The 24379-nt window shown below is 36.0% G+C and overlaps 1 protein-coding gene across 6 annotated transcripts in view; it reads left to right on the forward strand.

Moving 5' to 3' along the window:
• UHRF2 (ubiquitin like with PHD and ring finger domains 2) overlaps positions 1-24379 on the forward strand; it is a 117545-nt gene that overhangs the window by 10494 nt on the left and 82672 nt on the right. For all 6 annotated transcript variants that reach the window (XM_057313428.1, XM_057313427.1, XM_048223117.2 and 3 more), the window contains exon 3: positions 7679-7938. In XM_057313428.1, coding sequence (XP_057169411.1) covers positions 7679-7938 — 260 coding nt within the window. The remainder of the gene's footprint in view (positions 1-7678; positions 7939-24379) is intronic.

The following is a 24379-nucleotide window of genomic DNA, read 5'->3' on the forward strand; positions in this document are numbered from 1 at the left end:
GGGTGCCTGGGTGGCTCAGTCAGTTAAGCAGTCTGACTTTAGGTTTTGGCTCAGGGTCATGATCTCAGGCCCTGCATTTGGCTCTGCACTCAGCGCAGAATCTGCTTGAGATTCTCTCCCTCTCCCCCACCCCCTGCTTGTGGGCTTGTGCTCTCTCAACTGTATTACATTCTGTTGAGCATATTTCTCCGTACCCTGCCATATCTCCAACCTAATTCAAAAGAGCATTTTGAGAAACTTACTTCTCTCAGCAGATCTGTGCTTTTTTTCAGTGTTAGGTACTAGAAGTAGTAGATAAAGTACTAACTTTTTAAAAATGTTTGGGTGAGAGAACATGCATAAGCGGGGAGCTCGACACAGGGCTTGATCCCAGGACCTCTGGATCAGGACCTGAGCCAAGGGCAGATGCTTAACTGTCACCCAGGCGCTCCTGCTTTTGTTTCTTTTTAAAGAGGATTTTATTTATAGGACACAGGAGTGGTTTTTTGTTATATGTTTGGGTTTTTTTTTTTTTTAAAGTAGGCTCCACACCCAGCGTGGAGCTCAATGCAGGCCTGAACTCACTACCCTGAGATCAAGAGTTGGCTGCTTAACCAACTGGGCCACTCAAGTACCCCTGTTTTATTTTAAGTAAGCTCTACACCCATTGTGGGGCTTGAACTCACAACCCCAAGATCAAGAGTCACCTCCTTTACTGACTTGGCCAGTCACCTCTCTAATACCTTGCTTTTTAAAGAACCCTTATAACTTGTATTAATATATAGCACAGAGGTTAAGAAATTCAGCTTTGTCATCAGACTTGCTTTCAAATTCCAATTCCGCTTCTTCCCATTTGTACAGATATAATAAGTTTTATATTGTCTTCCTTTCCTCATTTAGAAACACATGAAATCTGGAACTTAAACTCACAAAAGGCTATACTGTTGTTTGTAATGTTTAATCAGAGCTGCATTTAACTTATTAGTTGAAGAGGCTAACAGATTTGGGTTTTTTGTTTTTTTGATGAAGCTTAGTAATTGTCATAGGTATTTGAAATTTTCACTGGTTTTTATTTGAGAGCGCAAGCGTGAGCAAGCACCTGGTTGCGTGTGCGTGCAAACGCACAAAGGGAGAAGCAGACTCCCCACTGATCAGGGAGCCCAACATGGGGCTCAGTCCCAGGACTCTGAGATCATGACCTGAGCCAAAGGCAGATGCTTAACCAACTGAGTCACCCAGGTGCCCCTGATTTTTTTTTTTTTTAGCATGGAAGTGCTTATTTCTGGATAATTCGTCCATTGGATGAATATTTGGTTATCTCGTATATATTTGTACTAGCTATTAGAGATGGAAGGATAAACAAATGATATTGTCCCCTGCTTTCACAGAAATTATTAAAATTTACCTTTGGCTAACCTGAAAACCCTTAGAAGCTGCTACTTTTAAGATGATTTGTTTTGAATATTTTCCTTTGAGCAAGTCTATGAATAGTATATCAAAATTTAATTTGTTCCTAGATCACTAAAATTGGGAGGTTTTTTTGGCCTTTATCTTGAATTCCCGCTTATGTCACTTGTGCTTTGTAAAGATTCTCCTTTTATAGACATAGGGCTTTCTATAATTAAAATTGCTTTATGGATGAGCAAACAGATTTGGGGCTTTTCCTTTTTGCCTAAAATTTTCCTTGGACCTCATGCAAGTGGATACAAAAAGTGAATTTTCAAGTCAGTATTTCTCAAAACTGGCATAGGTAAACATTTAAACATTTTTTTATTTAAAATTTATTTTTTATTTGTTTTTTAATTTTAATTTTATTTAATTTGTTTTTATTTTATTTAAAAAAACAGAATTTTAAACTGAAGTTCTTGTCCACCATCATTCTTGTTTTGCCCTATTTGATGTCTGAAACTGACCAAATGTTCAGTTATCTTTTCATATGTTGTAAGAAAATATCACACTCAGAGAGCCTATGGAAGATTTTGTGGAGCCTTGGCTACAGCTGTTTCCATGGTCTCTGGGAGGTAATTTTCTCAAACAAAGTGGACTTCTGATATCTAAATAGAGTTTAATTCTGGTTTTTTGGATGTGGAAGCTTTGAATAACTCACAATAGATCCTACTGTTGAAATGACTGTCATCTTGGCCTAAACTCTACAATGAGGATAATAAGGCTTTAGAGTGTAGATAAGTTAACTTTTTTAGATAAGTTAAACTTTTTACATATATTCTGATGTTCATTACAGGAAATAAAGGAAAGGGGAAACTTCTCAATACTAAGTAAAAGTCATGGATATTTTAATATCTCCTATCTTTTGTAATACAGCGCAACTGTGCTGTTTGATTTTGAACCTTTTTGAATATGAAACATAATAGACAATACAAAAAAGTAGAGCTTAGTGAAATAGCAAGTCAATGTCTGTAAATACCAACAAATTAGGAAATACAAAAGCAGTACCCCAGGAACTTCCCATGGGCCCCCTCTTGATTATTACTCCTTCCTCCCTAGTTATAACTGATACCCAAATTTCTAAGTAGTCATTTCTTCACTTTTGATTAACTTGATCCTATCATTACCCTTTAACAACCTCTTAATAACCTTTAACCTATGTGTGCATCCTTTATTTTCTTTCTGAACTTTATGTAAATGGAACCACATTGTGTTGTATTTGTAAATTTTTAGAAAAAACATAAAATGAGAGTCATGTTCAAAGTCAGAGAAATCTTTATCAGCTTAGCTGATATCTAGCTAAGCTGTGTATCTCCTGAGGACCACTGTATTTCCTTTTGTACCTCATTGGAAAATAAGCACTTTGTATTGTAGTTATTAAAGGAGGTAATATATGTAACAGTGAATTGCTAATATCTTTACTAAGAAGACCATGGTATTAAGATTGTACTGAGATTTAATGAGTCTTAAAATTGTGCATATTGATACTTAGCGGAAGGAGACTGTTGTTTCATTTGTGCCTATACTTGCCAGGTTGGCACATCATGGGGCTTTAGTCACCTAATCTCTTAATACACAGCAAAGTATGTTATTTTATAAAGAAGCTGAGGCTGAGACAGGTTAAATAATTTGTTCAAGTTCAGTTATATACCTAGTAGATGATAAACACAAACTTAAACCTAGGTTTATCTGCAGAGCTGCTGTAGGGTTTTTGGGGGCTGTGTGTGTGTGTGTGTGTGTGTGTGACCTAAGTTAGGAGCTAGTTCTTAAATGAGAGAGCTGGTGTGTTTTAAGTGGAACATATAAAATGCTTAGAAGTATACCCAATAGAGTAAGTGTAAGTTCTCCAGTATTTATTGGTATTTCATTTTTTAATGATTTCTCCTTGCCTCCCATACTTCCTTCCCCCCCCCCCCCCAACTCTTACCTACTTGGCTATGGAAGATTCTTCTCTAAATGTGGCCATATTTTTTATATGAATAAATCCAGATCTTTAGTTAACATTTATGTGATTGTGTTTGTTTTTAACTTTATCTCATAACTTTAGCTCAGACACTCCTTCCCCATTAATATGTTTTCCTGTATCTTTTATGTTTTGACATCTTTGGGGGAGGTACCTGCTGACTAAGGATAGACTACCTCTTTCTAGATAGAAAGAGGCAGTAAACAACTTGTCTGTGAGCCCCCCCTCCCCCTGTGGTGGTAGGATGGTTTTTATTTAAGAATTCAATTTATTTATTAAATGTAGAGAGATTTAGATTTTTCTATTTAAAGTTTTTATTTTACTTCCAGTATAGTTAACATAGTTATATTAGCTTCAGGTGTGCAATAAGTCTGTTTCATGGTTTCTCTTTTTCCCTTTGTTTATTTTCTTGAATTCCACATGAGTGGAATTATATGGTATTTCTTTTTCTAACTGGCTTATTTCACTTAGCATAATACACTCTAGCTCTATCCATGTTGTTGCAAATGGCAAGATTTCAGCCTTTTTTATGGCTGAATAATACTCCTGTGTGTGTGTGTGTGTGTGTGTGTGTGTGTGTGTGTGTGTACATACATACGTATGTGTATCCGTTTATCCATTATCGAGGAACACTTGGGCTGCTTCTATATATAACTTGTCTATTGTAAAGCTGCTATAAACATAGAAGTGCATAAAGCCTTTCAAATTAGTGTTTTTGTATTGTTCAGGTAAATATCCAGTAGTGTGAATACTTGATCATAGGGTAGTTCTGTTTTTAATTTTTTGAGGAAACTTGTACTGTTTTCCACAGTGGCTGTACCAGTTTGCATTCCCACCAGCAGTGCAAGAGGGTTCCTTTTTCTCCACATCCTCACCAACACTTGGTGCTTCTTGTGGTTTCGATTTCAGCCATTCTGACAGGTGTGAGGTGGTATCTCCTTGTAGTTTTGATTTGCATTTCCCTAATGATGAGTGATGTTGAGCATCTTTTCATGGGTCTGTTGGCCATCTGTCTTCTGCCCATTTTTTAACTGGATTATTAGATTTTTGGATATTGCATTGTATCAGTTCTTTATATATTTTGGATACTAATCCTTTGTTGCATATGTCATTTGCAAATATCTTCTCCCATTCAGTAGGTTGCGTTTGAGTTGATTGTTTCCTTTGCTGTGCAGAAACTTTTTATTTTGATAAAATCCCAATAGTTTATATTGCTTTTGTTTCCCTCAGGAGGCATGTCTAGAAAGAGATTGCAACAGCTGATGTCAAAGACATTACTGCGTGTACTCTCCTCTAGGTTTTTGATGGCTTCAGGTCTCACATTTAGTTAGGTCTTAAATCCATTTTGAGTTTACTGTTGTGTACGGTGAGAGTAAGTGGTCCAGTTTTATTTTCCATGTGGCTGTCCAGTTCTTCAACACCATTTGTTGAAGAGAACATCTTTTTCCTTTGGGTATTTATTCCTCCTTTGTTGAGGATTAATTAACCATATAATCGTGGGTTTATTTCTGGGTTTTCTGTTCCATTGATCTGTGGTCTGTTTTTGTGTCAGTACCATACTGTTTTAATTCTGCCACTTTGTAATAGAACTTTTTCGTTTTCAAGATTGCTTTGCCTATTTGAGATCTTTTTGGTTCCATACAAATTTTTAGGATTATTTGTTCTAGCTCTGTGAAAAATTATGTTGGTATTTTGATAGGGATTACATTGAATGTGTAGATTGCCTTGGGTGGTATAGACATTTTAATGATACTCTTCCAGTCCATGAGTATGGGATGTCTTCCCATTTCTTTGTGTCATCTTTAATTTTCTTACACTGGAATGTTAATGGTTTTCAGAGTACAGGGCTATCACCTTTTTGGCTAACTTTATTCCTAGTTAATTTTACTGGTTTTGGTGCAGTTTTAATTAAATGGGATTAAATTAAATTAGTTAAATGGGATTGTTTTAATTTTTCTGCCACTTCATTATTAGTGTATAGAAACGAAACAGATTTCTGTACACCGATTTTTGTATCTTGCGACTTTACTGTGAATTTTTTTATCGATTCTAACCGTTACTTAGTGGAGTCTTTCAAGCTTTCTATATATAGTATGTCATCTGCAAATAATGAGAGTTTTACTTTTTTCTTACCAATTTGGATGCCTTTTAATTTTGTCTAATTGCTGTAGCTAGGGCTTCCAATGCTAAGTTGAATAAAAGTGGCAAGAGCGGACATTCTTGTCTTATTCCTGACCTTAGGGGAAAAGTTCTCAGCTTTTTACCATTAAGTAACATGTTAGCTGTGGGTTTTTCATTTAAGGCCTTTATTATGTTAAGATATGTTCCCTCTAGACCTACTTTACACAGGGTTTTTTATCATAGCATATCATAACTTTATTCAGTTTTTAATTTTCAACTGGATTACCATGAAATCAAAGAAATTACCTTGGCAGTATCCTGTTTTTTTGTTATTCATATAAGTTGGATTATCCTCCTAACCATAATCAAAACCCAGGCTTTACAAAGAATCTTTAATCTCTTGCATGCATTTGACCCATTCAAATTTGACCTAATTCAGTATGTCTATGTAATGTGCAAAATCCTTTTTAATTTAAAAGCATTTTTTCTCACCCAGTTTATATGCATTGTCATGAGTAGTTAACTAAATGCAGAATTTGTTTACAGTTGTAAGTCTAAGGTTGTTTTACTCAATGTCCTGCCTTTTATGAGATAGTAAATTCTCTTACATGTCATGAATATGCAATGGAGTATTTTCAGATTGCCTTATGTTTCTGTTACCTATTTCAGTATGAACTGTATGCCCTATTGTCTGCTATATAATTGCATAGTGCTACATAAAACGTTACATTTTGATTTGCTATGAAAGAGTAGTCTCAGATTATTGTCCCAAGTATGATTGACCTTAACATTGATTAATTTTTTTGCTTTAGCTAATGTTGCCTGTAAGTATGTCTTTAAACTTTCAGTGACTGTTAAGGGAGAAAAGCACTTGTGTCCATTTAATGCATGGATTAATTAAGTAATATATACTGTGTTTCATCTTTGATTTTATCTTTTAATACCATATTTCATCCCTTAACCTTTGAAGTTCCTATTTATCTATCTTGTCATCTTCTCATCAGGTTCCTAATACAGTGGCAAGAATATAAGCTTCAAGGTTGATGTCTGCAAATTCTAGCTTTACATTTCATTAGCTTTCACTTGGAGCAAGTTAACTTGTCAGAGCTTTTCATTTCTTGTAAAAGAGGAATTATTAAGCTTGTTAGAGTTAGACAAGCCTAAAGAGAGACTTGCATAGTATATGGGTATTTAACTTTTGGTATAAACTCCACCCTGGTCCCAAGCTATACCATCTGTCAGAATTCTGTTGTATACCTTAAGTGGTCTCTAATACCCTCAGGAAGAATTAGCTTGATTAGATGATCATCTTGTATTAATGATGTCTTTTTTTTTTTTTCTTTCAAAGGGCTTTTAAAAAATGAAAAAAAGCTGAAGGGGGAGGTCTCTTGGTTATTGCTCTTGAAAGAGCCTCACCTTTAGACCAATTTCCTCAGATATTTTAGGAGAGTTGTTTTGTTTTGTTTTGTGTTCTACTTAACCAGCTTCCATATTGTAACTCTTTTCTGATATGCATGGTTTCTAATCCACTGTTTTCCTCTTGTCAGCATGTTTTAGTTCTGGAGTATGCACTAGACTTGAATACATCTATTTTGCATCTTACAGCTCTGTTCCCTTTATTTTCTACTTTGAGGTACTAAATGCATTTGCTAGTGAGTTATTAACTGGTGCTAGAACTTACCCCATTTTGTATAGATGGATTTACTAGATTCTTCCTTTTATACATGTGCATAACTCCCCCATGTTCAGGTTTCTTCTGATACTTTTTTCTGTTAGACTGATTATAAGTTATCTCTAGGATAACATCCGCAATACTATGAAGTCCCGGATTTTCACTAAGTGACATTCTTATTTAATGACTTGCTAGAACAACATTTAGGTACACAAGAATGATATTTTTAAAAGTCTAATGTAGACCCAGGCAAGGAGTAAAGAAAATATCTATTTCATTGAACAAAATTGGAAGGAAAGTTAATTTTCATAATAGTAAATAACAGATTTGACAGTATAATCCAAAAAAAATAGTTCTGATCTAATCTTTCTAATTACTTTAAACAGGAATAGCTGCAAATGTTAACCATGATAACTCAGAATAACTTGGGTTATTATATGGTTTTTGAAGCAATAGATGAAATCAAGCTTCATTAACTAATTTTAAACTTTTTTTAGGTAAATGAATTGGTGGATGCCAGAGATGTCGGCCTTGGTGCTTGGTTTGAAGCCCGTATACGTAGTGTTACTAGAGCTTCTGATGGACATTCACGTGGCAAAACTCCACTGAAGAATGGCAGTTCTTGTAAAAGGACTAATGGAAGTGTAAATCATAATTCCAAAGAGAATGCAAATAAATTGGACAATGTACCCTCTACGTCTAATTCAGACTCTGTTGCTGCTGATGAAGACGTTATTTATCATATCGAGTATGATGAGTAAGTGCTCATGCTATTGAGGACTTCGTTCGTATTTCTGTTTATAGAAGCAAAGCCTTCCATTTCAAGATAGTTTTCAAATAAGTCTTTCCGAAGAAATCTTATAGGGGTCATATTCAGTCTGTTACCCTTTTGCTGGTTGTAATAAGGGCTGCTTAATGCTCAGTCATCTCTGGCTCCTAAGTGGTTTGTTATTTTTGGAATCCTGATGCCTGGCTTAATTTAGTATGTAAGGGTTTCTTTGTCTCTTCCTCTGTGATCTAGTTTTTGTTTTTTTGTTTTTTGGGGTTTTTTGTTTTTGTTTTTTTGGTATGTAATAACATGTAGAGTAGAGCTATTAGGATGAGGTTGAAATATTTTTTAAATAGCTTATTGAGAAAGTTCACATACACAGTTTACTCATTTAAAGGGTACAATTCACTGTTACTAGTGTATTCACAGGATTGTACATTACCACAAACCAATTTTAGAACATTTTTATCCCTTCCCCCAAAAAACCCCTATACCCAGCAGTTACTCCCTTCCCGCCTCCCCATGAAATGTTTTTAAATGTTCTTTTTTTTTTAATTTTAATTTTTTAAGATTTTATTCATTTATTTGTGAGAGAGAGAGCATGTACACAACTGCACAAGCAGGGAGAGAGGCAGGCAGAGGGAGAAGCAGGTTCCGCTCTGAGCAAGGACCCGCATGCAGAACTCGGTCCTAGGACCTGGGGATCATGACCTGAGCCAAAGGCAGACGCTTAACTGACTGAGCCAGCCAGGCGTCCCGTTTTTAAATGTTTTTATGAAACAGTATTAACTTGTCTTGAGGGCCGAGATTCTAAAATTGATTATTTTTTTTTTTAAACCTGTTTTCAAAATTCTAGTATTAAAGTTACCACTGAGGCAGATATAGTATTTATTCAACACGGTAAATGAACTTCTCAAGTGATAACCTTAATATGCATAGAAAATGTTAGGCTACCAAATCTTTATCAGTATAAGAGTTCAAGATCCTAAAATGGTTTTATTTATTTATTTATTTATTTTTTAAATAAAATGGTATAAAAGACTTTGGTGTTAACCCAGATATCCAGGATGCCTAGAAAGGGTCCAAAAGTAGATCTCCTTAGTCATTACTTTTCTGTTACTTCCTGTGCTTGTAGCTAACTTGCCAACCTTATTTCAAATGAGACCTCATACAATAAATAGAATATCATGTAACTAACAAGTTGAATGAATATTAAGATCTGGGATTGGCCAGAACTGGCAATATTGGTAAATCGAGTCTGGGATAGAAAGGGATTAGAATTGGTGTGTTGATAGTAATCCATCTCTGAGTTTGTGAATGCTGTGACAAAGAGTATTGGGGACTGTAGTTGTCTGTATACCTGCTGTCAACAGGTAGAGTTCTTGATTTGCTTTGAGTTTTATTTCTTAGAGAATAGAAGAGTTATTTGGCAAAAAGTATTGTACAGAATGGCACGGCAGAGAAATAAGTGTAATCTTTAAACAGTAAGTGAACTAAGGCTTATTAAATTTTTAACAGTTTTAGGGGTTTTGGAGTAAGACTTTCCAGGGATAGGCCTGAGTTTGGTGTAATGTTAGGGCACAAATCACTATACCTTTGCATTTATTTGGCTGGTTTTTTGTTTTTGGAAGGAGAAATTTGTCTTGATAAATGTTAGTAAAAGAGTCTAAATTAGCAACATGCATAAGAAGACTAAAATTATTTGTCCTAAATACTTTTATGTGGTAGAATTAAATGTTTCACTGCCGGCAACTTAAAGATATGATAGCTGTCTTTGAGAAATAGGAGGACAAAAGCCTAAGTGGTAGGTGAATGCCATTCACATCTTTAAAAAGAGAAAAAGGCTATATAAAACATAGTATAAAATAGATGAGCTTTTGGATAAGAGTCTCATGTAACAGAAGGCTGGGATATACACCTAGAAAGAATCATGACCCAATATGGATATGATAACAAATCCTGTTCAAGTTCATGGTTATTGGAAAAGGAAGTTAAAAACTATAGTAAAGTGCCTGTTGAGCTCAATAAGTTAATAAACAAGTTCTTGATTCCTTGTATGGAGGATGCATTGAGGAGTGCTGTTGAAGTGGTTTTGTTTTTGTTTTGTTTTTTAGTAGTAAGCTCCAAGTGAGTCAATAGAATGTGGCTATTAAATAGTTATATTGTAAGGATGTTTTATCAAAAGATAGCTAGAATAAGCAGGGTAAGGTTACTACTGGTTGTTCCCTACTTCGAATATTATTTGCCATCTCTCATGCTTTAAGAATATCAGCAGGACCTGGTGCATCTTCAGAGTAGAACCCAAAATGTAAAATTATCATGAAAAGTGACTGAAGGAACTAAATATTTAGCTTAAAAAGACATGGATCATGATAGCATTCACATTTTAAAAGTACTGTTTTGAAGAAAGTTCTTTACAACATAGATGGTAAATTTAGGATAACCTAAACTTCAGTCAAATCTCTAAAGAGAGAGAATGGTCTGCCCTGAACAGTGAGCAATAAACAGGCATTGGCCATCTTCAGTTACATAGACTGGGAGAATTAGTAGAGATGTTACATCGCAAAGAGAACTTATAAAGTTTAAGTGATTGGATTAAGTGAGCCCTAACTTAGAATAATTTTTACTTCTGCAGCAGAAGTTCTCAGTTTTTTTGGACTTAAGCTCACTTAAATAGACGTTAAGTACTTACAGGCTACCATCCCATTCCATTTTTGATACTGATTAAGTGTTGTCATTTCCTTCAGTGAACTAACCTCCTTTCTCTCCTGTTAGAGTAAATTGAAAGTAATCTGCTTAATTCAAAATCATACCTCCCAACCTCTGAGTGTAGTAATATAATTTGAGCAGGCTGTCATTTAGCCAGGGCAGGGAGGTACATGGGACCAAGGAACCCCAAAAAGCCAGATAAAATCTAGTGGTAGACATGGTTCTAAAACATAAATTTGTTTTCCTAATCTTCATTTTTCTTTTCAAAAATTAAAGATTAAAACATTTGTAAATTCATAAACAGATTGAGATTTATCTGAAGTAATTTAAGATTTAAGAGTTTTACTGTTTGTACGGGTTTTTGTGTGTGCAGTTTTTTTTTTAAGATTTTATTTGAGAGTGAGGCTGCGCGTGTGCATGCACTAGCAGGGGGAGGAGCAGAGGGAGAGGGAGAAGCAGACTCCCAGCTGAGCAGGCGGTCCCACTCCGGGCTCAATCCCGATGCCGGGGCTCTGGGATCATGACCTGAGCTGAAGGCAAACGTTTAACCGACTGAGCCACCCAGATGCCCCATTAAGGTCCCTTTTCTGTAGATTCTTTGATGGACATAGACTGAATTGCCGAAGGCTTCTAGTAAAGATCTTGTAGTTCATTAATCATAAGGCCTAGATTAGGCTTGTCAGCTTTATGATTCACATTTTACTGCAAATAACATAGAGCAGACGTGGTGTTAACATCAAAGTGCCTGGTACAAAGTAGGTATTTGGGGGGTTTTTTCCTAATTGCTATTTTATACCACTTATCTGTTGTCACCCTTGTCTTAGCAAGGGCTTTGTATTTTTACAACTCAACCAACGTAGTAAGTACTTGGGAGGGAAAGAGTTGGCAATAGGAATATTAAATTTATACTTAAGAGATTTAGATTCCAAGGAGTTCTGAAATCCTCTTTACGGTTTTTAAAAAGTACCCGGTTAACGGAAATGTACAGCATGGCTGTGAGGGCAGCTACCATTTTTCCTTTAAAGCCATGATTACCAGGGAGAGACTATGCCTGATGAAAATGTGTTTTTAGTGGTATTTTGGACCAAAAAAGGGGGGGATTCAGAAATGAGCAAAAGTCAAGGGTAATACAGGCATTTATAAATCATGAAATGGCTAAGCAGTCAATTAAGAGACAACATGAAATTTTCCCTTGTTTCATAGTAAGTTGTACTATATACCTCCATAGCTTTTTAAAAGTTGTATTTATTTCCATTAATTATTCTCTCTGTAGGTAAGGTATTTAAAGTTTAACACTTACGAACAGTCCTGAACATCTAAATTCATAAGGGTGTGACTATAATCTTGTAAGAGTAAACACCCTGATGTTGACTGAAGGGGAAGAAGTGGACTTGGAAAGGACAATAATTTCTTTAGTGTTTCTGGTAGGTTAATGTCTGGGTAGTATGTGTGTGGCATAGCTTACAGTGATTTAGCTTATGTTCAGTCTTAGGTGCCAGACTCTCGTCTAGCTTATTACATGGATGCCCCTGTGATCTTTAGCATAACTACAGTGTTAGTTTCATTAACTCCCAAACGAAGATACCAAGGCTTAATTATGTAACTTGCCAAGAGTAACATCTATTAAATGCTCTGACTCCAGAGCCAAGAGTTAGCCAATATGCAGTATTGCTACTCAGCCTAAACTTGGTACATGGGATTGATAGTAACCTATGTTTCTGTTGTCTTCAAAGGTCAACCATTTTGTATGACCTAAAGACTTAACCTTAGACTTTGCCCGGGTTTTAAGGCAGGCAGCATACATACAACTTCTGTTGAGTTTAACCCTAGGTATGTAAGCAACTGAGGCCACCATACTGAATTTAATCTTGACTCCTTATTTGGCTGCTTTATCAACAGATAAGGGCTAAAAAATCTTACCTTGCTTTTGTATTAAGCAGTATCTGTTCTCAGTAGATTTGGTTTAGACTTATTTTAATTAACCAGACTAGTTGTTTTCAACCGTGGGTACACATTAGTTGTCTAGGACTTACCTCCAGAACTTCTAGTATGATTGTTCTGAGGGACTCCCAGGCATTGGTGTTTACAGAAGTTCCCCTGTGATTCTAACGTGCAGCTGTGGTTGAGAATCACTGCCCTTAGACTAGTGGTTCTCTGTATATTCCTTGGCCAGCAGCATCAGCTTCAGTTGTTAGAAATTTAAGTTTTTGGGCTCACTCCAGATGTAATGAATCAGTCTTGGGGTGGCCCAGCAGTCTGTTTTAGGAAGTCCTCTGGGTGATTCTGCACATTCATGTTTGCAAACCACTCACTGATAACAGCTGATAAGGCTGGGCCAAAGAAAATTGACAGACACCTGCTACTAAAGAGCAATGTGGGAAAAGGGGGTTGATAGACAGTTTGAGTAAATAATAGTTTATTAAAGGCCAAAGGTGATATGTAATACCTGAGGAATCTGACTGTTCATTCTTATTTTACACATGTCCAGGCGGTTTGTGGCTTGTTTTTTCCCCCCACTGTTTTCACATAGACAAAATTATTAGAATTGTCTCTTTCTGAAAGAAATATTTCAGTCAAGCTAAATTATCTGTATGTAACTTTGAATGAGGGACTGTTTTCCACTATGCAGTCATTATCTGTACTAACTTTGCATAGAAAGCAACGTCCATAATGTGTATGGAAAATCAGTGTATTATAATGTGTTGATAAATTCTTGAGTGGGCGAAAATATTGTGTAATGGTTGAATATTTGTTCTGTGACTAATCCTGGTTTTCCTGTTAAATTAGGCTCTTAATTATACAGTTGGTCCTTCTAAGAACTTTCTGAATTTGACCTAGGGTTAAACTAGATCTTAAAATCTTCCCTGATGCCTTCTTGCTTTTAAGGTTCACAGTGTACCTTTGATTAGTCTTATAACCTTAAAAGACTTATAGTCTTAAATCCCATACAAGGTCAAACAAGTGAATTTGAGAATACTATTCTTGTTGGTGATTTTCTTTCTTTCTCTCTTTCTCTTTCTGTTTTTTTTTTTTTTTAAGATTTTATTTATTAGACAAGAGAGTGAAAGAGCGCCCAAGAACCCGAGCAGGGAGGGGCAGAGGGAGAGGGAGAAAGAAAGACTCTGAAGCACACTCTGCACTGAACACAGAGCCTTACTTGGGGCTCGATTCCACAACTGTGAGATCATGACCTGAGCCAAAACCCAAGAGTCTGATGCTTAACCAACTGAGCCACCCAGGCGCCCCAAATGATTTGCTTTCTCTACTGTTTTATTAAACTGAGTAGTTTAATGTAGAGATTTTGATTTCTAAATTTTAGCTGATTTCTGTAAAGAAAAAAGTAAGCTAGAAAACACCTATTAATTTGTTAAGGAAGTATATATGTAAAGAAGGAAAATGTTTATGGAGATTATTTTTTTTAAGATTTTATTTTTAGGGAATCTCTACACCCAACGTGGGGCTCGAACTCACAGTCCCAAGATCAAGAGTTGAATGTCCCATCGACTGAGCCAGCCAGGCACCCCCATATGTTAAGAATGAGTAATTACTGTCTGTAGCTAGGCAAAGTTGAAATCTTTAAACCTGAGTAAATGATTGCTAAGAGTTTTCATAATCACATGAAAACTATGATCTTCCATGCTCTATAGTGTTCTTATTTAAAACAGAAATGTCAGTTTACCTCAGACACAAATGTTTTTGTTTTGACTTTTTAGTAAATTATTGCCAAGTATTCTTTTTAGGGGTGCCTCGGTGGCTCAGATGGTTAAGTCTGTGCCTTAGGCTCAGGTCATGATCTCTAGGTCCTGGGGTCGAGCCCCACATCGGGCTCCCAGCTAAGCGGGGAGTCTGTTTCTCCCTCTGTCTCTCTTTCTCTCTCTCTCTCAAATGAATAAATAGAAATCTTTTTTTTTTAAGTATTATTAAAGTATAGTAGCTTAATTTAGTAATTGTACAGTGCCTGGAAGTGTTATTTTAGCAAGTACTTTGTTTTATGTAATCCTCATAAAAACTCAGTGAAGTAGGTACTTCTTTTATGTGTGAAGTGGAGATAACTGAGATTTAGAGAGGTTTTAACTTGCCTGATGTTGGGTAGCTAGGAAGTGGTAGACCCCAGTTCCCAAAAGCACATTCTTGCAACCATTCTGCCATACTATAATTTTGAGAGAAGCATGCTTATAAAATATAATAAAACATCTATATGTAGCATATAGGATTGTTTAGATAATTTGAAATTTTTTTTCTGTCTCTCCAGTTAACGATGTTTCTGCAGAATAGATACCTTGAACCAAAGGTTCGTTGCTTGTTCATAAATGCCTGTGTGCCTTTTTTCTCTGGGGAGAATCCAGAGCTCATTAATGTTATATGACTTCTTATATCAAATAGGTTAAACTGCTGCTTTTAACACAGTGTCAAGACTCTGCCATGGGATTGAGATCAAATGGAAATGTCATAGCATCACTTAGGACTTGGAGGATAACTTATGCTAGACTATAATTTAAAAGCTCATCTGGCAAGTATCTTAGTATAATGTTGTCATTGCTTTCAGCATTCTTTTAAGATTTTTCAAGATATTTTCAGCCTGTGTTGCATGTCTTTGAGTAGCCTTAATTATTGCATATAGAAGTCATTGAGCCAGTTCTGAATAAAACAAGTGGTATTTTTAGATAAAAGAAAGTAGTTTTTTCTATAAAGTAACAAAACTAGTTTTCTTGACTGTATTGATATAGTGATCTGTTTCTGAAAGAGTCCCAAAAATAGCTTTTTTTTAATTTTATTTATTTATTTGTCAGCAAGCAAAAGCAGGGGGAGTGTCAGGCAAAGGAAGAAGCAGGCTCCCCGCTGAGCAAGGAACCCAATGCCGGACTCAACCCACGACCCAGGGATCATGACCTGAGCTGAAGGCAGATGCTTAAGCGACTTAGCCACCCAGGTGTCCCGAAGAGTCCCAAAAATATTTTAAGCAGTGTCAAAATGTAATGATTTCTGGGTTTTGATGGAAGAGAAAGAGTAGGAGATTTTTCTTTAATCAAGTCAGTGTTCTGTTGATTTTTGAATATAGACAGCAAGAATGAGAGGTTTAGTTTCAGAACCCACGTGCAGCAACCAGTCTGACCCGTTGTTACTTGATTGTTACTATTACATTGTTCATCGTTACTGTTTACCAAAGACTTCAGATACTTCCTCCAACTTTCTCTGACATGCCGCATTCTGAATAGATCATAATCAAAAGGAGGGCGGAAGAAGTTAGGTCTGTGACTTTGTCATTGCTCTTCTATTTTGTTATAAGATCACTTCGTGTCTAGAAGAATGACTTCACAGATTGATTTCACCTTTTCAAATTTCTACACCATCCCTTTACATTAGTGTTTCTCAAAATGTTGGTCAGTGGTACTGCAGATTCATGGGGGAAAGGTGTTTAAAATGTAGATTCCAGAGGGACACCAAACCTCACTCCCACTCCAGTGTAGGGTGGGCCTGGCGTAGGGCCCAAGAATCTGCTTTTCAATAGGTACCCCAGAGATCTGTTAAGTGTTCGGAGTGGTAGTTCTTTTATAGTTCAGGCATTAGAATCAGAATTTGGTTTGAATTCCAGGTCTTTGGTTTATTGGTAAGTTTTTTTGTTTTGTTTGAACTCTTACAGCTTTAATTTTCTCATCTGTAAATATCTACTTGACCAATTTTTTCCCTAATAACCTTGAAAAAAACACAGTAGTAATAGAACCAAACTTTCTGCATTTCGTTGATTAATAAAGCCAGGTTGGTAAGTACTCTTAAATATAGAGTTTTATCTTTGGCATAGGTATTTTTTAACATAATTATGTTGTTTACATTATTAAAACAGTTATCTACCATTGTTAATGTGTTATACAAAATGAGATTTATTTCCATTTAATATGTAAAGCCCTACTACAAGCAGTTATAAATTCTTAATTGTCTGAATATGCTTTACATTTAAGGCGTGAAACTTAGTAATGTTATCTATTAGAATAAATGCTTTTTGCACGTGGTATGACATTAAAGATTTGCTAAACTGGAACATGCCTCCAGGTGAATGGTGTTCTTATTTAAGCATATTAGCTCCAGGAAGCCATGTTTTGAAGGAAGGTTTCAGTGATACTTCTTTGCTTAATACATTTTGAGTCTAAAATTAGTGTTAGCCTACAAGCCACCTTAGTTTACTATTTATAATAAATATTTTTGAGGAACAATGCTTAATTTCCCTGAAATTTAACTCCTCAGGCTTTACTCGAGGATTGTTTTGTCAATTGAAAACAGACTTGGCTTTTGCTAAGATGTCACAGTTAAGAATAATCGAAAGCATGTACTCCGAAAGATAGCTCTAAAAGATATCCAGATATTTGGACCAGTGAAAATGTTACCGAAAAAACTTAAGCTTAGGGATTTTTAAAAATATTAATTCCAATATAGTTAACATACAATGTTATTAGTTTCAAGTGTACAATATAGTGATTCAACAATAATAAGCTTAGGGATTTTTAAGGGTTATCTGATTGGTCCAAACTCTAAAGGATGCAAAGTAGCTAATTAGAATAACATCGGAATAACCTTGACTTTAGGTTCTAAAAATGGGAAGTCGTGTAGTACAAGGGAAAGAAGGACCCTAGTTTCATACTTCCATAGGTGATAGGATTGGCCCTCAGTACCATGTAGGTGAAGTTGGTCTTGATAGATTCCTGCCTCTCTGTATTTCAGTCTTTGAGAATATCTTGAGTCCTGTTTCAGAAGTTGCTCAAGGTTCCAACACTTTACAAAATATTTCAAATAGTTTCCTACATAGTTTTGCTTAGTGCAAATGCTGAAAGAAGTTGGTGGTTTGGACCAGTTTGCAGAGGTTGTCTTCAACCATACATTGGACCTCATGGGATGGGGAGAATGCTGTGTTGGAGACTGCCTATACTTAAATTGAGTACTGGCATAATTAACAGTTGAACTGATTACAGGTTTTTTGTTTTTAAGAACATCAAAAACAATCTTTAAAAAGCTCTTATTAGCTTTTCATTGAATTCTATGGTCCTACTTCACTGTCTAGTTCAAGGATGAAGAGGAGATATAGCAAAATCAAGAGGATCTTTTCGAAATACAGATGTCATAGTTTTTTGTAGTTAAGAGCCTTAGTTATTTAAAAGCAGATTTTTCCATTTAATGAGTTACATGCTTCCAAACATCTGTAGTCCTGGTATATCCCAAACACATCAAAGTTTGAAAATGGTACCTGCGCAATGAAAACTTGCTTTTTTACAGTCTAGGTACTGTGATAAAAATATGCAGCCCTAGTTTCTAGAGTACGTAGGGCTCTGAGAGTACAGGTAGACGAGATAACTTCTGTATTCCTGAAGGAGACTAGCAGGGTACCAAGCATAAAGAAGTAGGAAATAACAGGGTTACCTGAGGGTAGATTAGTGTGGCTGGAGTGTAGGAGGTACATGGTAAGTAGTAAGAAGTGAAACTAAAAGTGAATAAAGACTTTCATTTAAACATGGAAGATTAAGATGCCTGTTCGTCTCCAGTCTTTCTTAAACCTTCCTAGAAAACAGTAGAAGAATCAATGCATAAACCCCTAAGGATAAAAAAATGGGATAGGAGTAAAAGACACAAAAGAAAGCAACAAACTTTTGGAAGGTAAGAAGCTAATGGGTAAATGATTCCTAACTTAGCAGGCCAGAGAAAACTGGAACCTAGGAGCATTGAAGAACCTTTGAAAGGCTCAGGCCTTGGATTTACCAGGTACCTCGGAGGTAGGCATATGAAATAAAACTGAGAACAAAAGGATTGGTTAATTTATATGAAAGATCATTTTAACCACTCCCACCCTATTCAGGGTTTAAACCAAGAAAGAGGGACACTGTGGTATTCAGGAAAACAGGAAATAATGAAAGGAGATCCCAGCATGAAGCTGTGGAACAGGTCTAGGCCTACAGAGTAAACTGTCTAGATTAGACTAGGATGAGGTCTCTAAAAGATGTTTTGAAGCTAAAAGGATTGCTTGAGTGCCTGAAATGTCTGGGTGTACAGAAGTTTACATGGCAGAATGAAGATAAAATAATGATGCAGAACAGTTCAGCATTCAATGAAAACCAAAACTGTGGAAGAAAGGACAGGTATTAAAGCGTACTTCTTTACTTACCTGTGATTTCTACTTAACATGTCTACAAAAATTATTTAAAAAAAAAATACTTCGTATAATGTGTTTAGGAGCAAGAAAAGGTTTATCAGTCCTTGCAGGAATATGGGTTTAGATCCAGATACTTGGAGTTTGAATCCTGTCTCTGCTCCTTGTTTCTGTCCAAAAAACAAAAACAAAAAACCCCTCTGTGCCTCATCTGTAAAACGGGGGGGGGGGGGGGGGGGCGTAGAATAGCACTTCTAAGAGTTGTAAATATGTGAACACTTTAAACAGAGCCATGTTTTACCAATTATAAGGAAGAGGAGAATGAAGACAAATGAACTGTACAAAAAGTAAAAACCAAAGTATGAGCATGTCATTTAAAAATATGGTTGTAAATAAAAAGATGAGAATTGAAAATGGTTACATCTGGGGAATACAAGCCAGGAATATGGTGGGCTGGGGCAGGAGACCGCGTGTCCTCATTGTAAGGCTTGAGTGTTAACTTTTTGAATTTTGTACATATATGGGAAAACTGAAAAAGGATGAGCCTTTTGTTTGGATTTTAACTTGAACCATAAAGCACTGTATTATTTATTATAGAAATCTTCAAATTTATTTGGAGGTTGAGAGAACAGTATAATGAACCCATCTCCTAGCTTCAACCGTTATGAACTCCTGGCCAATCCTGTTTAATCTAAACCAGGATCCCTAAGCACCACTGGATTATTTTGAAACAAGTCCCAAACCTTATCTCATTTCAACCAGTAAGTGGCCTTAGTAGCTATGGTGGATGCACTGCTCCTCCCTTCAAGAAAAAAAAAAAAAATGACCAGCTGCAAGGAATGAATGGAATTAGCTGAAAACTTTTAGCAACAGCACTTTGGAGACCTGCCACAGTGTTTGAGCAAAGACCACATTCTCCCAGTATCATCCAGCCAGTGAGCAAGCATAGCCTGGCAATTTCTGCCCACTGTGGAACCCTATGGTCAGTTTCTGTACCATAGCTCACCATTGGACTGGTCAAGACTTTGTCAGAGTTGTACTGCATTCTGATGCTTTTCTTGCTCAGCCATCCTTTCTTCTTTCAGAGTGACAGACCTACATGGTCTAAGGGGTTTTGCTTATAGGTTCACTTTCATCTTAACATCTCAGAGCATTCAACTGGCTATCTGCTGAAAGGATTCTTTTTAAAGTGTGTAAGAAAAGAACATACTAGATCTCAGACTGATTTTCTTTAAAAGGTGTTTGTGCATTGGACCTTAGGCTGGTGTTTGAGAATTTAGCATTCAGGAGGATTTTCATCATTCCCTGACTTCAAAAAACAAAAAACTCACTGTGCCTAACCTGCAAACAGTATGGTTTATGCTGAACACCTACTTCTAGGAGTGCTTATGTGATCAGCCCCTAATAAAAAAATCCTGTATTCTTTAATATCCGTGGTAGATAATATTGCACATCTGTTGTCATAATTTGCTGCTGGAGGATATAAGCACATTTTGTGTGACTCTATTGGGAGAGGATTCTGGGCTTGTACTTGGTTTCCTTTGGTTTTACCCTATGTGCCTTTTTCCTTTGCTTTGTATCCTTTCATTGTAGTAAATCATAGCTGTGGAAACAACCATATGCTGCCCTGTGATCGAGTCCTGTGAGTTTCCCTAGTAAATCACTGAACCTGGAGATGGTTTTGGAGACCCTAACAAACCAACAAATCCCACATGAAATTTGTAACGATTCATAAATGTGAAATAACCAGTCAATAGTCTTGTCTTTTCAAAAACTATATTTAGGTTGTCCAAATAAGGATCAAAACCAAGATTTACCCATTACATTTAATTGATGGGTGAAATCTGTAAGTTCAGACTTAACCTATTTTTTCCTCCTTGCTCATTTATTTGTGCAAGTGACAGTTTATTCAGTTTTCCCAGAATCTGGGCTTTACTGATTACATCCCTATAGTGGTATTTAACTTTTCTCTGTTAATGTTAGCTTCCTGAAAGCTTATACTTCTGTCTAGAGGTTTGATTGGATTCTCATTCTTTATCTGATAAGACTCCTTGAGAGATGGTGTTTACTTACCTATTGTATAATATGGGGAGGCACATAATACTTGCTTCTTTCCTCTGTTGGGTTAGGGGATCTTAAGGTTCTTTGTTGTCATCCTGATCCATTTATTGTGAAATTTGCTATTAGATTTTAATGGTTTAGCAGCCATTAATCTTTACCTAGATGTACTATTTTGTTGTGTTGCAAAAAGGATACCTATCTTTCCCTCATTTATTAGCTGTAATTCTTTCATAAGGAACTTTAACAGTTTTATATATAAAAAGATAAATTATTCCTGAACTTTTTGAGTGTTAAGTTCTTTAGCATCCTCCAAAGTTTGACCAGTAAGATGTTTAAAGTATCATTATGAACTAATAGATTTTAACACATGTTTTAAAAGTTCTTGGTGCCCAAATTGTCCCATCTCTGGCCTGTGGAGGCTCCTTCAAGTTGAGCTTGACATATGCAAAGAAGTGAGGGCTTCTTTGCATTCAAGTATAGTAGGATGTCCCAAGCCCTTCTACTTCCTGCACAGACCTGAATTCAGCCATTTCTTCAAGGAGCCCTAGTTCTTTCTAGAGATGGTATATAGAGCACGTAGTCTGGGCTGCTCATCGATACTTGTTTAATCATGTTTCTAGGTCTTATCATTGGACACAGCCAGGAAATACTTAAATATGCCATATTGGAAATATTGGTATTTCCAATTAAAGGGTTACAATTTAATCTCTTTAATCTTCCATTTCTTATTTTTTCTCTTATCTCGAAAATCATGTTTCCTAATAATAACCCCAGTGACTTGCTTTATCCTACTCATTGTAGTTTCAGGCTAGGCAGTAATAATATTGCAAACAATATGATTACTGAAAAGGTGGTGGTGTTTTTTACTTTATGTCCTTAGGAAATAACCCTATTTAGGATGTATTATTAATCTAGTGTTTTTAAGTCCCTTGTAATGGTTCCTCCCTATGTAGTTAAGCCACCATGCTTTTGTTTTTTTAGGGATTTCTTATATTTTTCAAATCCTCCTTTATAATTGTGAAAAACATTACATGGTTCTATAGGTAAATCTCCAAAACAAGATACATGAGGAGAAACAGAATGTCCGTCATGGTTTCTTACCTCTTCTATTTCTTATCTCTTTTTATAGTCACTATATTTATTAGTTTTGGTGTATCCTTCTGTTTTAAAATATAAGCGTATATAATTATATATTCACATCTATTTGTGTATGTATATATATGCATGTGTGTATGTATAAATATAATTTGTATTTCCACACACACTTATTAGGAAGTAAGTAGCACACTATGAACACTTTGCATCTTGCATTGTTTTGTTACCATAGCTCTCCGTATAACTCCATCGTATATAGTCTATTCCTTTTTCACAGGAGCATAATATTGCATTATGTAATTGTACCATATGCTATTTCAAGTGGTTTTCTCCTGTAGGTGTTTGATTGTTTGTAGTCCTGCTGTTACAGATACTATAGCTATAAATAGCTTTGTGTATGTTCTTTCATGGGGATTTTTATTTAATGTTTGGGATGGATTCCTAGAAATGGAATTCCTGTGTCAAAAGGTAAACAGGTAATTTTGTTGGCTATTGCTAAATTCCCCTCTACAAGGGGATAGTACTACTTTGTATTCCCATCAACAATGTATGAGAATACTTGTTTTCCCGCAACTTATGAACAGACCATTATCAAACTTCACAAAATATTTTAAGTAGATCTGTGTCTTAGACTTCAGCAAAAGTGTGATGTGGGTTTAAGATTTGATCCTAGGGGCGCCTGGGTAGCGCAGTCGTTAAAGCTTCTGCCTTCGGCTCAGGGCGTGATCCCGGCGTTCCGGGATCGAGTCCCACATCGGGCTCCTCCGCTGGGAGCCTGCTTCTTCCTCTCTCACTCGCCTGCTGTGTTCCCTCTCTCGCTGGCTGTCTCTCTGTCACATAAATAAATAAAATCTTAAAAAAAAAAAAAAAAAAAAGATTTGATCCTAAAGACAGGGAGCTATGTTAGGCCTTGATGGTAGGCTTAGAGAAATGCAGGTCTTTGTTAAGGGGGTATAGTTATATTAAAGAAATGTTAAAGGTACAGCATAAGGAGGACTTATTAACTGGATGAAGGCATTATTAGAGGAATTGGGGATAATTCCTAACTTTCTGGGAGTATAAATAGTTTCCTCTAGAGAATACTGAACATAGATTATGGGATGGAGAATTCCATCTTGGATGCCTTGAATTTGAGGTGCTTCTAAGGTATCTTTTAGAAATGTAGTTGGATATATGAATCTGAAGAAAAAAAATGGGGGTTATGGTGGAGCTTATGTGTCCCTATCCTATGTGTCTTAGGATGCCTGTAGATGAAGATGCCCAGGAAAAGAGTACTCTTTGAGCACTTGGCATGTTCTTGACTTTGATAAGAGAAGTTTTATGTGCCCCTTCCATGTTTGTTTTTATACAGAGCATTGACTTAATATCTCTTTGGCTAGAATTAGAAAAAGTATACTTTATTTTCATGAGTTAGCTTTTATAGACTAGTGCATACATGTAGAGTATATGTATATATAATTCTGTTATGAAATTGTACAAATTTCCAGGGCAAATATAGCTTAAATTCCCTTGCTGTGATGTATGGGATGATTTATTTTGCCTTATCTCTGGTAAACATGATTTTATATACAGTTTTGAAACGTGGGTCATGATTTCTACTTGAGATATTTCCTTTCTTAGTATCTACTTAGGCAAACTTTGACAAATTAAGGCAAATGGAGAATTTTTTTGCCGTCGAAATATACTTTCTTACTGTATTAAACATACAGAAATACATAATATGGGGGCGCCTGGGTGGCACAGCAGTTAAGCGTTTGCCTTCAGCTCAGGGCGTGATCCCGGCGTTCTAGGATCGAGTCCCACATCGGGCTCCTCCATTATGAGCCTGCTTCTTTCTCTCCCACTCCCCCTGCTTGTGTTCCCTCTCTCGGTGGCTGTCTCTATCTCTGTCAAATAAATAAATAAAATCTTAAAAAAAAAAAAAGAAATACATAGTATGAAAATTATATTTTGGCATCATGACATTATAGCTGAGAAAAGAATCTTACTTAATAGTTTTCTGTCTTATGTGGTCTTAAGAATATTAAAGCAGGAAACAAGTTCACAAACTTCAAAAGTAGAGAAATCCAAAAAAAAAAAATCTAGTTTAACTTCATTTCACAGATTAGGAGAAATATTGGTTATTTTTGTGACCAAACCAGTGTGAAACAATATGAGTGTATAAACACCAAGTGTTGGGCCAGAGACCTCTAAATTTAGGTTTGACCATTAAAAAATGGGATTGAAATGGGAGAAGAGCAGAACCATAGACATGATTTTGTACTTGTCAGTTTCTTTAGAATTATTTCTGTGGGATAATGACAATATTAACTGTTTACTTAACCCATTGTGTACTGTCTTAAGCACTTTACAAGTCTTCACATTTTAGTTCTGGAAACAGCCACATGTGATATTGTTAGTTAACAGTAAGGTACATTTTACTACATTTTACAT

Source organism: Ursus arctos, unplaced genomic scaffold (assembly GCF_023065955.2).
Source record: "Ursus arctos isolate Adak ecotype North America unplaced genomic scaffold, UrsArc2.0 scaffold_18, whole genome shotgun sequence".
NCBI classification, from domain to species: domain Eukaryota; kingdom Metazoa; phylum Chordata; class Mammalia; order Carnivora; family Ursidae; genus Ursus; species Ursus arctos.